Consider the following 22,216-nt stretch of genomic DNA (forward strand, 5'->3'; position numbering starts at 1 on the left):
AGTGCATAAATTAAATGTGAAAGTCATATGTAGATATACCAAATAGGGAGTTTTCTAGAGTTTTTTAAAGACAGTATTTATTTTATGGGTTAATGTGCTGAATTAGTACCTTAATTCCTGATTGTACTTTGCTATCTGGAACAACTTGTATTTCAAAATGTACTTAAGTTGTTGGTGTTTCTTTTGCTGTCATTTAATTTTTTAAAAATTTAAATATTTCAAAACAAGCTTGAAAAAGATTCTAATTAATAAATTTTTTTCTATGTGATTTAAAATTGTGGCCTCTTAGAACTAGTAGTAAACTTAAATTCATCACATCCAGTTCCATTGCTTTCTTGATATCCAATGTTATTTAGCTAATAAATGGGAGAACCACACACAGTGTACAGGATGATATTCTGTGTACTTATATATTATGGTCTTCCTCATAATTCCTCTTCTTTGTAATGTATTTCTTTTAAAAATGATTACTTTCTCTATTAAGTCTTTGAAGACATAAAAAATAATTAATTTGCATGGTGAGCATTAGCTTTAAAACAACTATATTAAACTCTAATATCTGTTGAGCAATAGGGTCTTATGATTAAGGGTAAGTGCGTGCATGCACACACACATACACGAGTGCACACATGTTCACTGCAAGACAATGTTGGTGGTATTGGTTTGACTCAGTTAACCAGGCTCCCATCTTTCCCTCAGGATGCTTTGCTGCTTCATGTAGGATGACTTGCCTGGTATGGTGGCAGGTTGAATCAGTAAACATTCTGATTTTAAAACTACAATATAATAAATTACTTACCAACAGTTTTTTGGATGGGAGATCCTGCTTAGCTTATTCTGCTAAATAAGTATGGTTACTGAGTCTGTAGGACACAGTCTTAAATTTGTATGTTGATTTGTAATTTTAATTATCAACTTTTTGTTTTCTCATTTTTTAAGAAGAATAATTTTCCCTTTATTTATATCATTCAGATCTCTCCATGTATCTTTTCCTCCTCTGCTTCCAGAGTCATCCTATAGGACAATTTTTTTTTTTTTAATGAGAAGGCAATTTAGCAAAACTGATTAGCACATTGAAAAGAATCTGACATTGTAATGTTCTATATATTCCCATCTTTACTATGAGAAGAAGAATGTGTGTTCACATATCTTTGGAACCAAGTGTTTTCTTTATAATTTCACAACATTCATTTTCATTTTATATGGTAATAGTTGGTATGTCTATCCTCCATTCTTCTAGTTCTGCTTTTTTTGTTATTTTGCATTATAATAGTATTTCTAGTTTTATCTGTGTGTTTCACACTTGTCAGTTTTATTTATATTATAGTTTTCCACTTTTATTAATGTACCATAATTTACCAAAAAGTTCCTTTATTTTAAGTTTTATTTTCTTTGCAATTATATATAATATTGCTATGAAAAAGTATGAATAAGAATAACTTTTTGGTTGTTTTTGTTACCACATATAATATTAGTAATGGAATCATTAGCTCTAAGGTGATTTTTGTAACTTTATTTTTTTTCTGGGTATGTTAAAGTGGATATTTCTTTTTTTATATTATAGCTTTTTATTTACAAGATATATGGATGGGTAATTTTTCATCATTGACCCTTGCAAAACCCTCTTTTTTCAACTTTTCCCCTCCTTCCCCCCACTAGATGGCAGGCAGACCCATACATGTTAAATATATTAAAGTATATGTTAAATACAATATATGTTATGTATACATATCCATACAGTTATTTTGCTGCACAAGAAAAATCAGACTTAGACATAAAGTGATTTTTGTAACTTTAATATATGCAACCATGGGTTCTCCAAAAAGATTTATTATATTTTTAAGTCTGCTCGCATAAATGAATGTACCTGTTCTTCCATAACCCTGCCAACATTGAGTTTTAATTGGTTTTGATAATTTAATGAGTATGTGGTGATATGATACCTCAAATTGAATATCTTTGATTATTTGTGAGGTGGAGTATTTTTGTCATCTTTCATAATTTGTGCTTCCATGTTTGAAAACTGGCTGATTTTATCTAGCCCTAGACGAAACCTTAAAGATTATATAATCTGATCCTGTCATTTTATAGACCAGCAAATAAAGGGCCAGAATATATTAATTAGTATACGTTGTCTTTTCTAAAATAATATAAGCTCCTTCAGGACAGGGATATTTAAGTTTTTACTTTTTGTATCCTTGGGGCCTAATACAATGTATTACAGTACATAATGGACAGTTAAATAAATATTTATTCATTGATTAATTTACATGATACATAAAAAATTACTCAGATATCTCCACTGACCAAAAAGTGTAATCTTTTATTGGCAGATATTTGACATGTTCTGACTTGCATATGTATCCTGTATTTCTAATAGTTCCCCCATTTTTTTTACTTTGTTCCTTTCTGTAGCAACTTAAAAATCTTAGATGCTAGTTTATTATACTCAGTCACCAAGCATTTATTAAATGCTTACCATAGCTTCTAGGCACTTTGCTAAGCTGTAAGAATACAAAGAGAGGTAAGAACAGGTCTCATCTTTAAGCAATTTAATTCTAATGGTGGAAACAACATATGAAGAATTATACATGTAAGTTATATACAGAGTAAATGGAAGGTAATCTGAGGAAGGCTAGCAGTAACAGGATGCTAGAAGGAACCAGGAAAGACTCCTCCACCTCACGCCAGCAGAGAATGGGACTTCAGCTAAATCTTAAAGGAAATTGGGGAATTCAAGAAGTTAAGATAGAGGTAAGAGTGTTCTGGGTCTTACAGGATAGTCAGTGAAAAGGGGCAGAGTTGGAAAATAGGATTGTTGTGTTCAAGGAACTACAAGGAGGTATTATCACTGAGTTGTGGAACACATAAAAGGGGATGAAGTAAAAGTAGGCAAGAGAAATAGAAAAGTACTAGATTGTTGAGAACTTTAAATGCCAGAAGGATTTTATATTTCATCTTGGAAATACTAGGAAGTTGCTGCTAGTTCTTCTTCCTCTCTCACTCCTTTCTCTTCGTGGATGTTTTAGGGGAGAAGTGCCATCTTCATATCTGTACTTTATTTACTTTAACAGCTGAGTTGGAGGATAGTACTGAAATGGGAGAAACTTGAGGCTGGGATGCCAACTAGGAGGAATCTGTTGTAAGTTTATTTGTGACCTGATGTATATTAGGTATATTAGTATATTAGAGTATAGCAAATACTATAAAGTTAAACTGATTTTAAACTAATTCCCCTTCAAGGAAGGAGTAGGAAGAGCTTACAAAAAGAGATGACCTGGAAAGTACTTTTTGAGTGGAGAGATTAAAATTAAAACTTAGAATATTTTTTGGGGAGAGCAGACTTGTTATTTTGTTAATGTTAAGAACTCACAGTGAGGAAACTACCAATGCAAATTAGCCTCTCCTACAATTTATATTTTAAAAGAGTTGTGTTAGAGCACTGTGAAGATAACTAACTTGCCTAAGATCCTATAGCAAGAATTTTCAAAGACTGAACTTGAACCCAGGTATAATTGACTCTGACGTATGCTCTTTATTATCAAGCCTCTTTTATGTATTTTTTAAAGTATTAAAAGGTCACATAGTTAGGTTATCTTCTTAACTTAAATTACTTTGAGGAATGTATAGGAGAATGAATAGGGATGAATAAAGAATAAAAGGATGTTTGGCAGTAGATTTTATGAATGCTATAAAAATATAGCTGTGTTACAGCTAGTTAAAAAACAACAAAATTTCTATTTTGGAAAGTGGGAAAGAAAAAGTATCCCATCGGCATGGCGGTTAGAGAGTCTACCTTAGAATTAGAAAGACTTAATAATAATAATGATAATAGCTATTATTTACATAGTGCCAGCTGTGTGGCAGGCATTATTCTAAGTGCTTTACTAGTATTATCTCATTTGATCTTCACCATAACTTTGGGAGGAAACAGAAGTTGAGTGACTTGCCTAAAGTCACACAACTAATAAATACCAGAGGCTGGATTTGAGGTCAGATTTTCATTCTTTAGTTTTCCCCTACTCTAGCCCCATTATTCTATCCTCTGCACTATCTGTCTTTTAAGACTTGAACTCAAATTCCTATCTCAGATACTTACTAGTTTCATGATGAGGGCAAATCACTTAATCCTTTTGTACCTCAGTTTCCTTACCTATAAAATAAGGGAGTTAGTGATCTCCCATGATTCCTTCCCTAAATCTATGATCTTCTTTCACATCCTGGATTATATGATCGTGTGCAAGCTAGTTAAATCCTCAGTGTTCCAGGTAAGACTAGTACTCAAGCATGACTCCCTAGTTGGGGACCTGACTGATTGAAAGATAGTGACTAGGACAGATAAAAAAAAATTGGCACTTCAGAAGTGGGGGAAGGGGACAATAAAATTTTAGGTAGATTGACTTTGAGATGATTGTAGAAAACATCCAATAGGCACTTAATGATGTGAGACTGGAACTCTATTAGACTAGTGCTATAGAAATATAAATCTGAAACATCTGCATAAATAACTGAACATGAAAGACAAGAGAGCAGAAACTTAGGGTCATTATAGTCATGTTTTGAGGGTATGTGATATGGATAATGATTCAGCAAAAGAGACTTAAGATATGTAGAGATATAAAAGGATACCAAGTTAGAAAAATTCAGAGAAAAAAGAGTACTAGAGGAAGGGATGATCAGCAATGTCAGATGCTTCTGGAAATGAGAGGGATTGAGAAAAGGCCTTTAGATTTGTCAGTAATTTTAAAGAGATGGCAGCTAGCTGATACACTAGATAGAATATAGGGCTTTTAGTCAGAAACTCATCTTCCTGAATTCAAATCTGGCCTCAAACACTAGCTATGTGACCTGGGCAAGTCACTTAACCCTGTTTGCCTCAGTTTGCTCATCTGCCATATGAAGTGGAGAAGGAAATGACAAACTAATCCAGTATCTTTGCCAATAAAACCCAAATAGGGTCATGAAGAGTCAGACACAACTGAAAAAACAATTGAACAGCAGAGATTTTAGGGAGAATAGTTTCAAGTAAGTGAAATTAGAAGCAAGATTACACAAGGGGTTAAGAAATAAATGAGAGAAAATAGAAGCAGTGAGTATAGACATCTTTTTTCTTAGATTTTTGACTCTGAAAAAAAAAAAAGAAGTGATTTAGGATATCATCTTGAAATTAATTGATTCAGGCCTTGATTTTTTTTTTAAGAATAGAGGAAATCTGGTTGTATTTGTAGGTAATAGAAAATGGTTTAATAGGGAGAAAGGAAAATTAGAAGGGAGGATGATTGTGGGCAATTGTCTGCCGATATAAATTATAAGGGGAAGTGGTAAAGGATACAAGAAGAGAGGTTGTTCTTGGGGAGAAGCTCCACATCTTCATGGTTAGGAGGTCAAAGGCTTTTGAGATATAAAGTAGTGGAGAAGAGAAAAATAGAAAGGAGACTGGGTTTCCCTGTTTTTACCCAAGCTGTAAATATAACGATCCCTTTTGGACCCAGTTCCACTCCTGTTAGGAGAGAAATGGGCTTGCTCTTTCCTACTTAGGCTAGGTCTTTCTACAGGGCTCTAATTGGTGTTGGACTTCGGATACCCAGTAGGTTTTAATGAGTTGTAGCCTTAGCTTCCTGGTGGAAGACTTTAAAGGAATATATCACCAAAACTAACTGCTTTTATTTTCTTAATGAAACTTTGAGTCACTGTCATCTGCCAAGAAGGTTGGAGACAGAGAAGGTGGTATAAGAGGTTTGAGAGAAGGTTTAGAAAAGTCATTCCTAACAGCTATTCTCACAACATCCATATTAAGATGGATGGAATGGAATCAAGTAATAAAACAACCAATATTTTATAGTAGTTTAAAGTTTACAAATTGCTTTATGTAGGTTATTTCGTTTAATCCCAACAAAAATTCTGTCAGTTAAGTGTTGTGATCCCCATTCTTACACATAAGAAAATTGAGGCTGAGGTTAAGTGATTTAAAGGAACTGTTAAGTGCCTTAGGAACAGTTCAAACCCAGATCTTCTTGATTCCAAGTCCAGCCTTCTAATATATATATACTATGATATCTTTTGTAATTTAGAAAGCTGTACCATTAAAAAGATTAATAACTTCAAGTGCTCTGTAAAACAGTATGCTTCAATATGCATTCAGCTTTCAGTTTTTTCTCTGAAGGTAGATAACAATTTTATGAGTGCTTTGAAATTGTCTTGAATCATTGTATTGCTGAGAATAGCAAAATCATTCACAGTGGATCATAGTGTATATTACTGCAGTTACTGTGTACAGTGTTCTCCTGGTTCTACTCCTATTGCTTTGCATCAGTTCATCTAAGTTTTTCTAGGTTTTCCTAAAATCTGCCTTGAGTTGCTCTTATCAAAAATGACTTGTTGGCTGACTTGGTGACTAGCTTTTCCAGATTTACTTAAGACTATTCCTCAGCATATAATCCATTACCAAGTTTATACTAGAAATTTGCCTGGCTTAGTAATATCTGCCAGACATATACTCTGCTGAGAAAATTAATCAAACAAAAACAATACTGTCATACATGAGGCATTGGAATGGAACTTTAGTGAAGGTTCTTTAATACTTTGTTTAATAGTACCATTTCATTTTATTATTTCACTTTTGACTTTTTGTTTCACATTCTTAAACCAGTTTAAGCCTTCTAAAGATCAACATTTTCAAGTTGTCATTGTTAAGTAATCTTGTTATATTTTTCATTAGTATGACTTATAATCTTTGGTAATGAAATTTGTACAGAAATAGAATGTTGTCTGTATGGAGTCTAACCAAATTTTAAATATTTATTATAATTTCATTTTATATATCATTTATTTCTGAATATATCCTTTCCCCCATCCCATACTTTAGAGCTAGTCTTTGTAACAAATTCTTCTTTACCTCTGAAATGAAGGGAAGAGAGATGCCTTTTTTTAGTTTTTTTTCTAGAGCCAGTTTTCATCATTATTATGTAGATTAAATTCTTTTTTGGGGAAAAAAAAACTGCACATGCATTGTTGTCATTATGTATATTGTTTTCCTTATTTTGCTTTCTTCTGTATCAGTTCACTAAGTTTTTCCATGTTTTTCTGAATTCTTTATGGTTATTTTTTATGGTACATTAATATGCAATTACATGTTTGTATTAGTATGATTAATCATTTCCTAGTCAACCGACATCATCTTTATTTCTAATTCTTTGCAAAAAATGTAATAAGTGCAGCAATGAATATTTTAGATTATGTGGCACCTTTCTTTTAGCTTGTGATATTCTTAGAATACATGACAGGTGTACGCCCTTTTAGTTACTTTTTTCCACATAATCTGAGATTTTTTCATCCAAGTTTTATATGGAGCTTGATAACAATAATAATAATTTTATAAGTTTTAAGGTTTCCAAAGCTCTTTAATATGTTATCTCATTTGATCTTTAAAACTGCTCTGTGAAATGCTATTATTACCCTCTATTTTACAGATGAAGAAACTGAAACTAAGAAAGGTTAAGTGACTTGCTTTAGGTAAGCGCCCAGGTGACATATCTGAGGCAGTATTTTGGCTCAGGTTTTCTTGATTGTAAGTTCAGCCCTCCACCCACTGCACTGCCTGATGGACACCATATGCTATTTAGTCAAAAGCTTTTCCATTTTTTGACTTTGAATTATAATTTCATTTCAGTTAGTCAGTCAATGCCTAAAGAAATAGAGATCCGTATTCTTTGAAAATCTATCCACAGCATTTAATATTCTACAAATCATTGATGATATAGAGAGACGTACAAGTGAATACACAAAGAATTGTGATAATGAGGTTTTCCACCACTCCAGAATTTTCATTGTTCTAATGTTTGAAAGGTAAAGATGTACACTTTGGTAGTTTAAGGAAACCAGACTTTTCCCAGATTATCAAATGTTCCTGAATGGTGCCAGTGGTTAAGACCATTAATTTTTATTGTCAGGAGGGCCAAGTGAGTTGAAGATGAAACTTTTTTGTTATCTTACTCTTAGTAACAGATTTCAGATACTTGTAGACCATACTCACTATTCATGAGTAAGCTAAATAAGGACATACATAAGGAATTTATAGAATTTCTTTGATATTACTTAAGGATTCCTCATTCACTTTAGCTGTTTCATTTTATTTGTGCCCTATTTTCTGGGAGAACTGTTTGATTATTTTGATTGTTTTGTTATCTTACTCTTAGTAACAGATTTCAGATACTTGTAGACTATACTCACCATTCATGAGTAAGCTAAATAAGGACATACATAAGAAATTTATAGAATTTCTTTGATGTTACTTAAGGATTCCTTGTTCACTTTAGCTGTTTCATTTTATTTGTGCCCTATTTTCTGGGAGAACTGGATATCCTGTAGTCATATCAAACGCAGCCTATTTAAAACAATTCAACATTTTTCTCCTTGCAAATTCATCTTTCTTTTTCATTTTCCTGGTCTTGTTGAGAGTAGCACCATACTTAGTTACTTAGATTTATATCTTGACTCTTCATTCTTGCTTACCCACATATCAAATTACCCATCTTGTTTTACCTCCATAATATTTTGATTCAGTTCTCTTCTCTTCATTCCCACAGGTTCCAACCTAGTCCTACTTGGACCATTTAAATAGATTTCTAATTGGTTTCCTTACCTCAATTATCTCTCTCTCTAATTGCAAAAAATATTCTAATAAAATATGAATCCGATCATGTCATTCTTTTTTTCTGCTCAATAAACTACTATTGCTTCTAGGATTAAATCCTTAATATGTTTGACATTTTAAATCCTTGATAACATGGCTCTAATCTACCTTTCCAGGCTTATTACACATTATTTTACTTCACACATTCTACAATCTAGCCAAATAATTCCCCTTTATTCTTCACATTCAAAGTTCTTATTCTTGTCTCTATGCCTTTGCATGGGTTATTCCCACTGTCTAGCATACAACCCTTTTGCTTCTTAGAATCTCTAGAGTCAGAACTTCTCAAATGCTACCTTCTGTATAAGACTTTTGCTCATCTCCTCACATACATGGGTCCTTTCCACAGAAACTACCTTATATTTACTTCGTATATGTTTTGTATAAACTTATATTTATGCATACTGTTTTATATGATGAAATATAAGCTCCTTAAGGGCAGTGACTATTCATTTTGTTTTTGTATCCCTAGCACAAAAGAAGGCTCTTAATAAGTTCTTACTGGTTTTATTATTGACCAAATCCATTTGCTATCCTATATGATCTACAAATTGGTTTTAGATTTCAGTCTATCACCTTACTTGAAATAAGCAAGATTTAGTCATTTGAGATTCCTATACTCCATGTGTATTTCTGACATGGATACATTTTTACCCATTTGTTTAAATTACATATATCTATTTAAATGTTCATTGTGAATTTCCTACAAATAGCCATCTTATGTTTGGAGTATTCTTGAATGATGTTCGTTCTATTCAATTTAATAAACATTTATTAAACATCAATATATACAGACATTCTATGGCCTAAGGAGAGAGACAAAAATTGCAAATAGTCTTCCTTCAACAAGTTTAAATTCTACTGGAATATCAGTAAATTATAAGAAAATTTTCCATGTGAATTTGAATCATCTGAAATTATGACAAAGGTTATTACATACTCTTTTAACTTTATTTTTTAAAAATCTTGAAACAGGAAGCTCATTATTACATTGGGTAAGAAGCAAAAAAGAAAGAATGTGTCTTCAGATGAAATGTCTGATGCTGAGCAGATTCCACAGCGTCCATTCAAAGATGCGGATTCTCAAGTAAGTTTTTAAAAGTTTTGTTTTGTTTTATTTTTAAAGAAAGGCAGATATTCGTAGGAATATTTGATATTATTTTACCCAGTGAAAACATGCACCTGTTTGCTCATAAAAATACATTTCATTTGATAGAAGTCCTTAGGTAACACTATTTTATAACAGCAGTGTAGTAATGAGAATAATGCTTTTCCAGTAAATGGATATATGCAGGTTTAATTTTTTAAAGTGATTTTTAAAAGTAAAATATAAGAGAAAGATAAAAATGGAACATAGAATTTTGGTAAAGCCTGTATGAGTTCATGTACTTTGCATATGCCAAGTAAAGCAATGATTCTATTAAAATTCCCTAGTCTTTTAATATTGTTCTTAGTTCTTTTCTTTTTGAGGTAGTCACAATAGCTACGTGAGCTTAGAGAAAATACATAATATGATCATCATCAGTCTTCTCACCCTCCACACTTTTGTAAATAAAGTGCTGCTCTTGGCAGTAGGGATAGTGGCAGTTGTTTTATGAAGGGGCCAGGAAGCCCCTGAATGGCCTTTCTTCTTCCTTATGCAGCTTCTTATCCAATGGAGAGTAGTGGCTCAAGGCTCCTGGGCTGCTGCAAGAGTTGAGGTAAGGGCAGTGATATAAGATCCTAATACTATATGGCCTAGATTATTTCTTCATATATAATATATACTATATATGGTATTGTACTTGACTTAAGTAAACTTAATATTTTACTTGTTCAACAGAAAGAATTTCTGGTTAATTTATTACCATAATACTGGCCATTTTTTCATTATGGAAGTACCAAATAATGAATTGGTAGAGTAGATAGTTCAGTGTACAACATGTACTTTTTCTTTGTGCGTCTCACTGTAATATCTCTGTACTTTAATTTTAGCATAAAAGATCAATGTTGTTGACAAGGACTATGTTGTAATTAATTACCAAACCAAGTGTATTATTCTTGAGAGTCCTTTGAGTGACAAAAGCACTTAAGTTTCAAAGGATTATAACTTAATTATCTTTAATTTGGAGTCAGACATAAGAAATCTCAAAGGTATGTAAGTGAAATTTATTTTTTGTTATCTTAGACCTTTAATTTAATATTTGATATTTTCTTGGTCTGACTATGCCTAGTGGCCTGAAGTTGATGGTGTTATCCTTTCAGGCTTGCCATGTTTGGAGGGTTTCTGCTTTGCCTTCTGTAGACCCTATTGGGAATATTATAGGAAGCAGGTAATATGCCATAGGAATGAAGTGTTTTTATTAATTAATCATAATGCTTCTGGCCACTAATGCAAAATGCCTGAATTAAGGTTGTCTCAATCTACATTAATTTGCTTTGATGTTGCCCTAAGTCTTGAAGGGATAAAATGTAAAAATAAGGAAGGGAGGACTTATCAGGTTAAAAAAGTACTCTGAAGAATATTGTAAAAAGTGAAAATGATTTAAAAAATGTATATTTATGGTCTAATAGTTGACGTTACCACTTTACACATTCACAAAGTAGTAAAAACACTTATGTACTTTAGACACATTTATAGTTCAGTAATATAAGGTTACACATTCAATGAGTACTGTATACCTGAAAAAACTGTTTAGTAAGAAAATGATTCTTGTTGTTTACAAAATACTTTTGTGAGAATAAATAATTATTGCTTGCTTAATTTATAGCTGATTATTAGAATATAATTTGATTATCAATTCAATGATCAATTAATTTGATAAGATAAAAAGCCAATCCTTCATTTATGTTTTATTTAGCCTTTAGAGCCTAAAAAGTATGATTATTAATTTTTTAAAAATCATCATGTCTTGACATATGTTGAAAAAACTGAATATTATGACATGATTATATACTTACTATATACAAGGAAAAATATGGTAGATTAACATATTTACATCTTTACAAATGAATCAATCAACAAACATTACTTAATGCCTACTGTGTGCCAAGCACAATACTGGTGCTGAGGGTACAGACAAAAATGAAACAACTTTTGCTCTTAAGAAGCTTTATATAGAGTTTAGAAAGAGTGCTTTAGATCCATATAGATATGAGTTTACTATACTATAGATAATTTTGCATTGCTCTCGGAAGTATATAACTTTTTCCCAGGCAAGAATAGGAAATTCATAGAAAATGACTTTTATTCCTTGAAAAAGATTCTTTTTGCCAAATTCATATTCATAAAAGGACCAATATGAAACATGTTTATATAAAATGAAGCAGGGGGGATAAGGTGTTGGAGTTGGTAGCTTATATTTTACTACTTACATATATAGGACTTAGAATCCAATTAAGGAGTAATCATTTTAGTGTATCTTCTTTTCCCACCTCTTGAATAGGAAAATTGAAATTTTTTCATTAATTGCAATGGTCAAAAAATTTCTCACACCTATATCTCATGACTACTTTTTAAAAATGTTCATACTGCCTAGATGTGTCAAATATAAAACAGCACATACCAGAAAATTGAAATTAACTTTGCATTCTGGAGGAATCCATTGGTTATATGCAGTCATTAGAGGATATGTTTTCTGTGTGCACTTAGAGCATCAACTGGTTAAATTAGTCAAAAGTACAAAATTAGAAAATGAAGGAGACAGTATTATTTGTGATTAAACTGTTGATGCCAGAAAATGGAGAGAAATAAATTAATTCTTAATGTCTCCATTCTTTATATAGTTAATTAATGTAAATTTCTAGTGAAGGATCCAGAATAATCTAGAAAGTGCCCTTTTCGGTAATCCTTTGATCTACTTGTCAGTTGAGAATAAACTCATTTGCTTAACAGTCCAGAGGAGATGGGGAAGGTTGTAAGTTGTATGGCATAAAACTCTTCAGTCTTGAGAAGAGTAAAAGTTGGGGGTTGCTCAAATAATAATGGAGAGACACTTTAATATAAAATAGACTTCCTCATATTGCCAATGATGACTTGTACACCAGAGGTGGTATAAAAAGATCACATTAAGAACATGTGTGTTCCTAAAAGGATGGAGCAATAACAAAGGACAATATGCTGTAGAGATATACTCAATATTAAGAAAATCAAAAGATTGCTTCTGGGACATTGGGTGGATAATCTGGGGAGGATTTATAGGAACACATGGCTTAGAATTGAATAGGATGAAATGATTTTATAGAATTATTGTGATCTTCCACTAGTGGAGGAGAATATTTACACCAATAAAATCAAGTCAATCAACAAGCATTTATAAAGTTTCTGGTATGTGCCAAGAACTTTGCTAGTTGCCAGGAACACAAAAACAAAAATAAAAAGTACCTGCACTCAAGTAAGACTATTTTCTATCCGGGGAGGCAATATGTACATATGTAAAGTATGTACAAAATAAAGTAATTTAGGGAGTAATTTAACTAGTGATAAAGAAGGACTTGATATAGGAAATATCGTGGCATAATGGATAGCTTGCTAGAGTTGGAATCATGATGACATGGCTTCAAATCTCATTTTTGACACTTAATAGATATATAGTAAGCTATTAAGAGCAGATCACTTAGCCTAACCAGGTTTGTATCTATAAATAGCTATAATACTAACAATACAACTCAGAAGATTGTTGTGTGAATCACATAAGATAAAATATATAAAAAACACTTTGCTTGAAAATGTTATATTAATTATTTCTATTATTGACTATTGGTGCTAGAACTGGAGAGAGGAAGCAGAGCATTCTACAAGTGAGTGATGGTCTGTACAAAGGCATCAAGATGAGATATATAGTGTTCGGGTTAAGTGGACAGCAAGAAAGCCAGTTTGCTTAGAACTTAAGAGGGCTAGAAGTGCAGTGATATATAAGGCTAAAAATATGTGACCAGGACACAAAGGGTTTTGAAAAGTATCAAACAGAGAAGTTTATATTTTATCTTGGTGACAAGAAAGGAGTTGCTGAAGCACAAGAATAAAATAGTCTGACCTATGCTTAAGAAAAAGCACTTTGGCAGCTCTCTACAGGATGTATTGGAGTAAATAGACGCTTGTAATGATGAGACTAAATAGGAGGGCATTCCAGTAGTCTAGGTAAGTAGTCCAAATGAGGGACAAACCATAGGTGACTGTATGAGTAGTTAGAAGGGAGTATTTTGGAAAAAAAAATGTAAAGGTAATGATGATGGTGATGATCATTATTATGGTCATAGCTAACATTTATGTAATACCTACTTTGTGGCAGATATTGTGCTAAGGACTTTACAAATATCTCATTTGATCCTCACAACACAGAGAAGTAGGTCTTATCTCCATTTGACAGTTGAGGAAACTGAGGCAAACAGATACAGTGAGTTGCTCAAGGTCATCCAACTAATAAGTGTTTAAAACTGTTTTTGAACTTAGGGCTTCCCGATTCCAGACTTCGCACTCTATCTACTGTGCCACCCAGGGATGGCAACTGATTGTATATGTGGAATGAGAGAGAATGAAAAGTTGAAGATAACACTGAGGTTAAACAACATTGGATACTATAGAGAGACCAAAAGGATGAAAATTTGGAAAAGATCATTAGAATTTACAGATAGATTATTTAGTGTAAAAGGGTTTTTTTTCTTTATATATATGATATATTGCTGAGGCAATTGGGGTTAAGTGGCTTGCCCAGGGTCACACAGCTAGAAAGTGTTAAGTCTGAGGCCGGATTTGAACTCAGGTCCTCCTGACTTCAGGCCTGGCGCTCTATCCATTGTGCCACCTAGCTGCCCCAAGATTTTTTCTTTTTAAGACTTTGGCCGAGAAAGAGAAAAGAGATATAAGGCTGATAGCTTGAGGAAATCATAATATCTAGTGAAGATTTTAAAGGGTGATCTAGACTGTTTAGCAAGTTAGATAACAAAATAGATAAGAATACTAGATTTGAAGCATAAATAGTAGTCTTTTGGTCTTCGCAGAATGAGGGGGGAAATTAGGATAAAATTTCTCTGCTCTCTAGTTACTAGAACTAAAAGTTGAAGATCTTGTCATTGTTATTAGTAATTCCCCTCAGTACTGTTGTGGGAGATTTTGCTTTTTCCAAAAACATATGCAGTAGCATTATTGTTTAAATACACTTTTATAACCTCCAAATAATTGTGTTGGTTTTTTTTAGTCTTTCAGTTGCTTCTGACCCTTTGTTTCTCCATTTGGAATTTTCTTGGCAAAGATACTGGAATGGTTTGCCTTCTTCAATTTATTTAACAGAAGAGGAAGCTGAGGCACAGGGTTATATTTGAGGTTATATTTGAACTCAGGAAGCTGTTCCTGACTTCAGGCCTGGCACTTAATCTGCTGTGCTATCTACCTTCCCCAAACAATTTTACTATACTTACACTATAATGGTGAGTGAAATTTTCTCCCTCTAGCTTACCCTTTAGAATGGCCTTAGACTCTTGGCCTCCTATATGCTTAGGGAGAGATCTGTAGCCTATGGCCTACTCTTTGTTCATTTCTCTTATTGTCTATTTCTAGACACATGGAGACAGATTTCTGACCGTTTGTCTTTGACTCTGTGTCATTTCCTCGTATCATTTGATCATTTACTTGACCAACTTCTAATCAGCACTGAACACATATTTCCTTGGATAGATAGGTCTTTTATATTCTTAGGTTGTTTTGAGCACAGAAAATATTAGTGAAATATAATTTTCAGAATGAAAGGAAGATGACCTTGCACAGAGGATGCCATGTAGCTGAGGTTTAGGAAGAGAATGAGACAGAACTGCTTATGCCAACAAATCAAAGATTAAACAGAGAAGATATATAGAATTTGGTGACGAATGAATTGTATTGCCTTCTCTGAAGCTTTAGTCTCCATATTACTGTGTCTCTCTGTTGTTTGGAGGATAAAATACAGATCTTTGTTTGACCTTTAAAGCTCTTTACAACCTGTCTTCAATAACCTACTTTTCAGGTTTGTTATTTATCATTCCCCTTCAAAACCTCTTTACATTCTACACAGATTTACTTCTTGCTGATCCAAATGCACACATTCCACTTTACATTTCTGCCATTATACATTCTGTCTTTCTTGCCTGTAATGCTAGCTTTCTTCTAAATTCAGTTCACATGATACCTCCTATATGAGGCCTGCCCTAGTACTCCCAACTATTAGTATTCTTCCCACCCACAAAAGATGACTTTGTAATTTGTATTTGTATTTACCTTGTATCAACTTTGTGTTTACTTTTTTTGTATTTGTTGTTTTCCTTTAAGTAGTATGCCAACTTGGTGAGCATAGACCGTTTCATTTTTGTTTTTTATCTCCATCACTTTACACTGGTGCCTCAAAATAAAAAATACTTAATAAATGTTTGTTGATTGATAGGATAATTGATATTTCCAAGAATCATTATTATACATGAAAATTTCCTCCGTGCTTATGACAATGATTCATTAACCATCAATAAAATGTGGGTTCCTAAATGTTTTATTCCTTCTTAAAACCTAACAGAATGGAGTTGAGCAAAATTCTTTTTTTTTAATATTAGACTCATAACTATTCATTATTATATGTCCATTTATTTTCCAAGACTGTTAATTTCTCCTAATAATTTATATTTCCCCTATCTAACTTGAAATTGAGTGTCACTACTGTATATTTAAAAAAAAAAAATTTCCAAACCTGGCCACCAATTTGTTTTTTATTTCTTTTCATTAATTCAGGAAATTATATTTTTCAGGCATTTTTTAAATTGCTTATATTGTTACCATACTAGAAGGTAGGAAATCCATAAGTTTTTTCTATTTTTGCTTTTTCATGAGGATGCATAAGTTAAATTTTTTTTAAGCTAAAATGCTTTGTTTACATAGTTCCTTATTATATAGATCCATATATGTGTTGTATTTTTTAACTATTTAAAAAAAAAAAAAAAACTTCCAGTTTTATACATGGATAGCCTGCCATACAGGTATTGGTATCATAAGAGTTCAAAATGCATTTTAAGCTGAGTACACATGCACTTGTAGATTCTTTCCATATAGAACTTTTTTATGTAGTGGAAGAAATCTCTTTTAAAAATCCCCTTGATTTTGTAGGCTGTTAGCTCAAATTAAGATTTATTTGATATTATAGGAAAAATCTTTGTTAATTTGGGAATAAGAAAACTATGGGGAAATCGACAATATAAATTAGTGAAAAATCTAAATCATAAAATGTTTAAATAAATGTAATCTTACTAATTTCAAGGTCTTAATCCTTTTAGGATCAATAATGATTCCTATCCTTTTTGAATTGTTGCATGGTCTATACATAATTCAAAATGATTTCCTAATATCCTAGTTAATTGGTATCTTGGTATTTTAGAACTAGAGTTAGAAATTATTTAAAAATTTAAGTGAACTGATGAACAAAGTGTTGCCACATGGAGAAATGTTTGAATAAGTAGATATGAATAATTCATAATGAACATAATAATTATTAGCAGTGAATGATTTTAAAAATATTTTCAAATAATTTGATTTCTGAATTAGACTCTCCATTGTTGTTTTCATTACTGATTTATGCTACCAACTCCTCTTTATATATTACACACACACACACACACACACACACACTCTCACACTCATGTGTAAACACCATACACACCCACCGAATGTATGTATGTATATAAATTTCAGTTCTACTTATGCAAATTATTATAGTTTCTTGAAATTAATCACATTGTTATATGGACAATGAATAAAATATATCTTTTATTTAAGTAAAACGAACTTTAAAGTTAAGTTAAAAGAAAAAATATTGTTGAGGTTTCAGAACGGAAACATTTAAGAAGTAGCAAAACTTTCTGTGAAGAACAAAATTATTTTAACTTATTTATCTGATGGACAGTTCTTGTAGTTATTTGTAGGAGGTTAAGAGTTCATCAAAACTATGAGTTTCTATGCTTATCATGATGGACAGGTTTTTTTTTTAGTTTAAAATATAAATTTTTGTGTTTTTAAATGTATGTAAATTTTTAAAAATTAAAAGCAGAATAATTCACCTTTATGAAAACTTGTTTTAATTTTGAATCCATAGTGAAATACATAACTTCTAAATCTGATTCAGAGTTTTGTTGATATTAAATGAAATATGATTTTTTGCTTTTAAAAATAATTTAGATTTTAAAAATTTATCATACTCAATCTTATAATCATACTTCACTTATACCATTGCATAGTATTTCTAACAAAGACTTTATTCTATCTTTACCCCAATACTTCCTTATATTTTAAGAAAAATTAGAAGTAATTAAGCCTTAACTAATTCCTTTTGCTGCTTTATTTAAATGTTGGATAGCTTTAAAACTTCCATATTCTTTTTATTTTATTTCTTTTTAAAGTACAGAAAACTTCATGTTGCCTTCATTTTCATTAAGACTAAATCCATCTACTCTTAGGCAATAATGCACTTTGGAGTATATCTGCAAAACTATACAAAAAAATTAAAAAGTAGAAATACATGTTGCCTAAATAATAAAATAAATAACTGAAAGAATTGAACCTTTTAAAAAGACTTCTTGCAGACCATTGGTGTCAAAATTTTGAGAAAATTCTTCTAACTAAATTTTGTTTCCTGAAAACCCAGGAAGCAATCTGAAGTTTTAATCCTTTTATCCATTTGTGGTAGTAGGCAAGTATTATCAATGGGAAAAAAAGGGAAGAAATCTCCAAATCTCCAGTCTCTAAAATTAGTGTGTGTGAATTTATCAACCTTTTGAAAATATTTTATTATATTCTCTCTTTTAAAATAAACCATAAAATTGGTCCTTTTACGGTTAATTCCAGAAGAGAAGATCGAATCGTCAAGTTAAAAGGAAAAAGTATGCTGAAGATGCAGAAGGAAAACAGTCAGAAGAAGAAGCAAAAGTTTCTGTGAAAATCAGAAAAAGTTCAGCCTCTTTACCCGCTGAACAACCTTTGCAGTTATTTGTGGTAAGCAAAATTACAAAGTGACCGGGAAAAATATGCAAACATCTTTAATTCCTTTTATTATCTTCTCATAACTAAATTGTATCTCTTATGATTTCTACCTTATCTCAATAACAATTTTAAGAAGTTCTCTCTTTTCATTCTGCTTATTTCTCAAACATCTAAGGCATTTCTTTAACTAAGAAAAACATTTTAGTAGTGTTTTGTCCCATTTTTCTTTTATAGTGATTTTGTTTCCCTTTCGAAGTCAGTACTTTGTTCCTCTGATTAATTTTGTTTACACTAATTTGATTCTAGCTCACTTCCACACTCTTTCCCTTTTATGTACTTTTTTCAACATTTCTTTAGTTTAAATGCACCTCCTTATCTTCTCTTCCATTTGTCTGTCTCTTTCTTTAATGTATATTACTATGGACAGGGCAAGACAAAAAACATTAGGCTTTTACTGTGTACCAGGTACATGGTAAGTACTGGGAATATAAAATACAAGTAAAAAGAGTCTCTGTCCTCAACAAGTTTACATTCTAATGCGGGACGACAGTACACAAAAGGGGAGGACAATAAAGTACCCAATGGAAGCTTGGTGTTGGACATCTGGAACATCAGGAGTACAGATGGAAGGATACTGAAGGTTGGCTAAACGGGGCCCCTTCTTCAAGATGGAGGCTTCAAGAGGAATTCATCATTGAGAGAATGGAGCTAGCACTAAGGAAAGGTCTTAGGTGAGGAAATCCCAGATTCTAAGGGGAAACTGCCAGGATAAGACTGCAGCTGAGACATGATGTTGAATTCCGGAAAATCAGAAGCACAGCCAGAAGGGCAAATGGAGGTGGGCCATACTGGTTGCTTTTCAGAATTATTGGCTTCAGGAAGAACTTATCAGTGGGAAAAGGGCTATAGAATGTTTATGTCTGAAGAAACCATTCTTTTATGGCATTCTTGATATTCTATGATGTCTCTTTACTTTGTCCTGTTCGTTTTTCTCTTCTCTTCCATTCTGATCCTATTCCCCATTTCATGAGCTATGCCTTTATTTGTGCTTTCTTTATTCTTTCTGTGCTCCTCATGAATCCTCAAAGAATTGCTCATTACATTTCTGGGACAGTTAGGTGGCATAGTAGATAAAACATTGGGTTTAGAGGAAGACTCATTTTCATGAGTTCAGATCCAGTCTTAGACACTTACTAGCTGTGTGGTCCAAGCAAATCATTTTTCTCTGACTAAGAAAAGACTGTGTGTGCATGGAGAGGAAAGGAGAAGCATACCTCCAACTCCTGAGACATTTCTTCATTTTTAAAACTTAATTTTATTGTTTTTTTTTATTAATAAGCATTTGTTGTCCCCTCTTGAACAAGGAAAACAAAAAGCTCATAACATATACAGTTAAGCAAAGCAAATTGCGGGCACCGATTATTTCCTTTTGCATCTTGAGTCTATCACTTCTCTGTCACGAGATGGGTAGCTTCATCTTTGGGTCTCTGGAACCATGATTTGTCATTATATTGATCAGAATTAGCAAACCTTTCACATTTGTTTTTCTTTTTAATGTCATTATTGAATAATATTGCTTTGATTCTACACAGTTCATTCTGGATCAATTTAAATGTCATTTTAGTTCTCTTTGAAGTTATCCACCATTTTGTCATTTCTTATGGTATGATAATATTCCACTACCTTAATATACCATAATTTGTTTAGCCATTCACTCATAGATGACAAGTTTGACAAGCAAATAAATCCCCTTAGTTTCTAATAAGAGGTCCATACTTTGATCTCTTTAAATTATAGAGCTAGTAGTATTATCAATTGGGCAATGAGGCATTTCTTTTAAGTATTCAGTAAAAATTTATCATAAATGTAATAGTAAGAAAAGAGACATTGGCTATGGTTTCTTGTATCAAAAAATGAAATATTTAATGTTTATCGTTGTGATTTTGTGTTTAATTTCTTCGATGTAAATATATGTGAGTAACATTTGGCAATCATTGCCTCAAAAGTTTGGAAATACATGTTATTTCCTAATCTGTATGTATGGCTAAAATGAAATTTATTTACCAGTTTAAGTACTTAACCTTCTGCTAATACATTCTAAAAGAATGTTGTTCTTTTATGACATCAAATTTCACATTGCTAATTTTTAAATATCATTCCCAAGTGGAAAGTAATAAGTTTAGACTGTTTCTATGACAAACCTATGTCAAGAACTTTAAAGACTAAACTTAAGATCAGCATTTCTCTAATGACCAGTTTGTTGGATTTGAAATGTAATGGGGAAAAAAATCTTTTATGTTTAAAAGGAATCATTTTAGGAGGATCTTACAATTTGACTTCTTTGATCCTGCTGACTTTTGGTTGGAGGAGTAAAATTTAACTATCTCCTTATAACTTCTGTCCCCAAGTCTTAGTCACTTCTAAAAAATGCATTTCTTTAAACTTCAATTTCTCACCTCTAAAATGAGGTGAATAGCAACCACATGTAGTACATATCTTACAGGGTTATTGTGATAATGTATTTAAAACTTTTGCAAATCATAAAGTACTATATAAATTAAATATCAGTTGTTATCATTATTAGTATTACTTGCTTCCAAGACTTACAATTAGCATATAAAACATTTGTGGATTAATGAGGTGATTTAGTATATAGACTTATTCATATTTAGTTGTCAAAAAAGTCCGTATAACCCGATCTCTTCCTGATTGTCAAGCCTTGATCTGGGTTAATTACTTGCACAATATAATTGTCATTTAGCATTTATCCAGATTCATTCAACATCCTAATACAATCTCTTTATTGTCACTAGTATCACTAGAAAAAGCATTATTCAACTTGAAGAGTGCTTCATAAAGATTCTTATCAACCACCAGAGTTCAGTTTTCACTGTTGTCTCTGGCTTCTCCTCCTTCTCCTCTTCCTTTCCCCCTCTTCTCCTTTTCCTTCTCCCTCTCCCTCTCTTTGTCCCTCTCCTCAATATTTTATTTTCCAAATAATTTTCTACATTTTTTCAGACTTTATATTCCAAATTTGTCTCCATCCCTCCCCTCCCCCATTCCTAAGACAACAAGTAATCTAATATTGGTTAAATATATGCAATTCTTTTAAACATATTTCCATATTTGTTCATGTTGAGCAATAAAAATAAGACCAAGAGGTAAAAAACATGAGAATGAGAAACAAACAAAAAGTGAAAATACCATGCTTTGATCCATATTTAATCTCCATAGTTTTCTCTCTGGATGCTGATATTATTTTTCATCTCCAGTTCTATTGAAATTACCTTGAATCACCATTTTGTTGAGAAGAGCCAAGTATGTCTTGTGAACTCAATCTATTCCATTGATCAACTATTCTATTTCTTAACCAGTTTCAAATGGTTTTTTTGGCCACTGCTTTATAATATAGTTTGGGGTCTGGTGTGAGTAGGCCACTTGCCTTTGCATTTTTTTATGTTTATGACCCTATGAAGTAATTAATTCTGGCCTTATAAAGTAATTTCTTGGCATTTTGATTGGCATGGCATGGCACTGAATAAATAGATTAATTTAGG

General features: G+C 32.1%; 1 protein-coding gene across 16 annotated transcripts in view; it reads left to right on the forward strand.

Annotated features, from left to right (window-relative positions):
* CHD9 (chromodomain helicase DNA binding protein 9) overlaps positions 1 to 22,216 on the forward strand; it is a 250,227-nt gene that overhangs the window by 130,603 nt on the left and 97,408 nt on the right. For 9 of the 16 annotated variants that reach the window (XM_031954497.1, XM_031954491.1, XM_031954498.1 and 6 more), the window contains 3 exons: positions 9,668 to 9,779; positions 10,336 to 10,392; positions 18,525 to 18,671. In XM_031954497.1, the coding sequence (XP_031810357.1) occupies positions 9,668 to 9,779; positions 10,336 to 10,392; positions 18,525 to 18,671 (316 nt within the window). Of the gene's footprint in view, positions 1 to 9,667; positions 9,780 to 10,335; positions 10,393 to 10,908; positions 11,005 to 18,524; positions 18,672 to 22,216 lie in introns of those variants that run through there. The other 7 variants (XM_031954499.1, XM_031954501.1, XM_031954500.1 and 4 more) reach the window with 2 other exon arrangements.

The sequence above is a fragment of the Sarcophilus harrisii genome, chromosome 2 (assembly GCF_902635505.1).
Source record: "Sarcophilus harrisii chromosome 2, mSarHar1.11, whole genome shotgun sequence".
Lineage (NCBI taxonomy): Eukaryota > Metazoa > Chordata > Mammalia > Dasyuromorphia > Dasyuridae > Sarcophilus > Sarcophilus harrisii.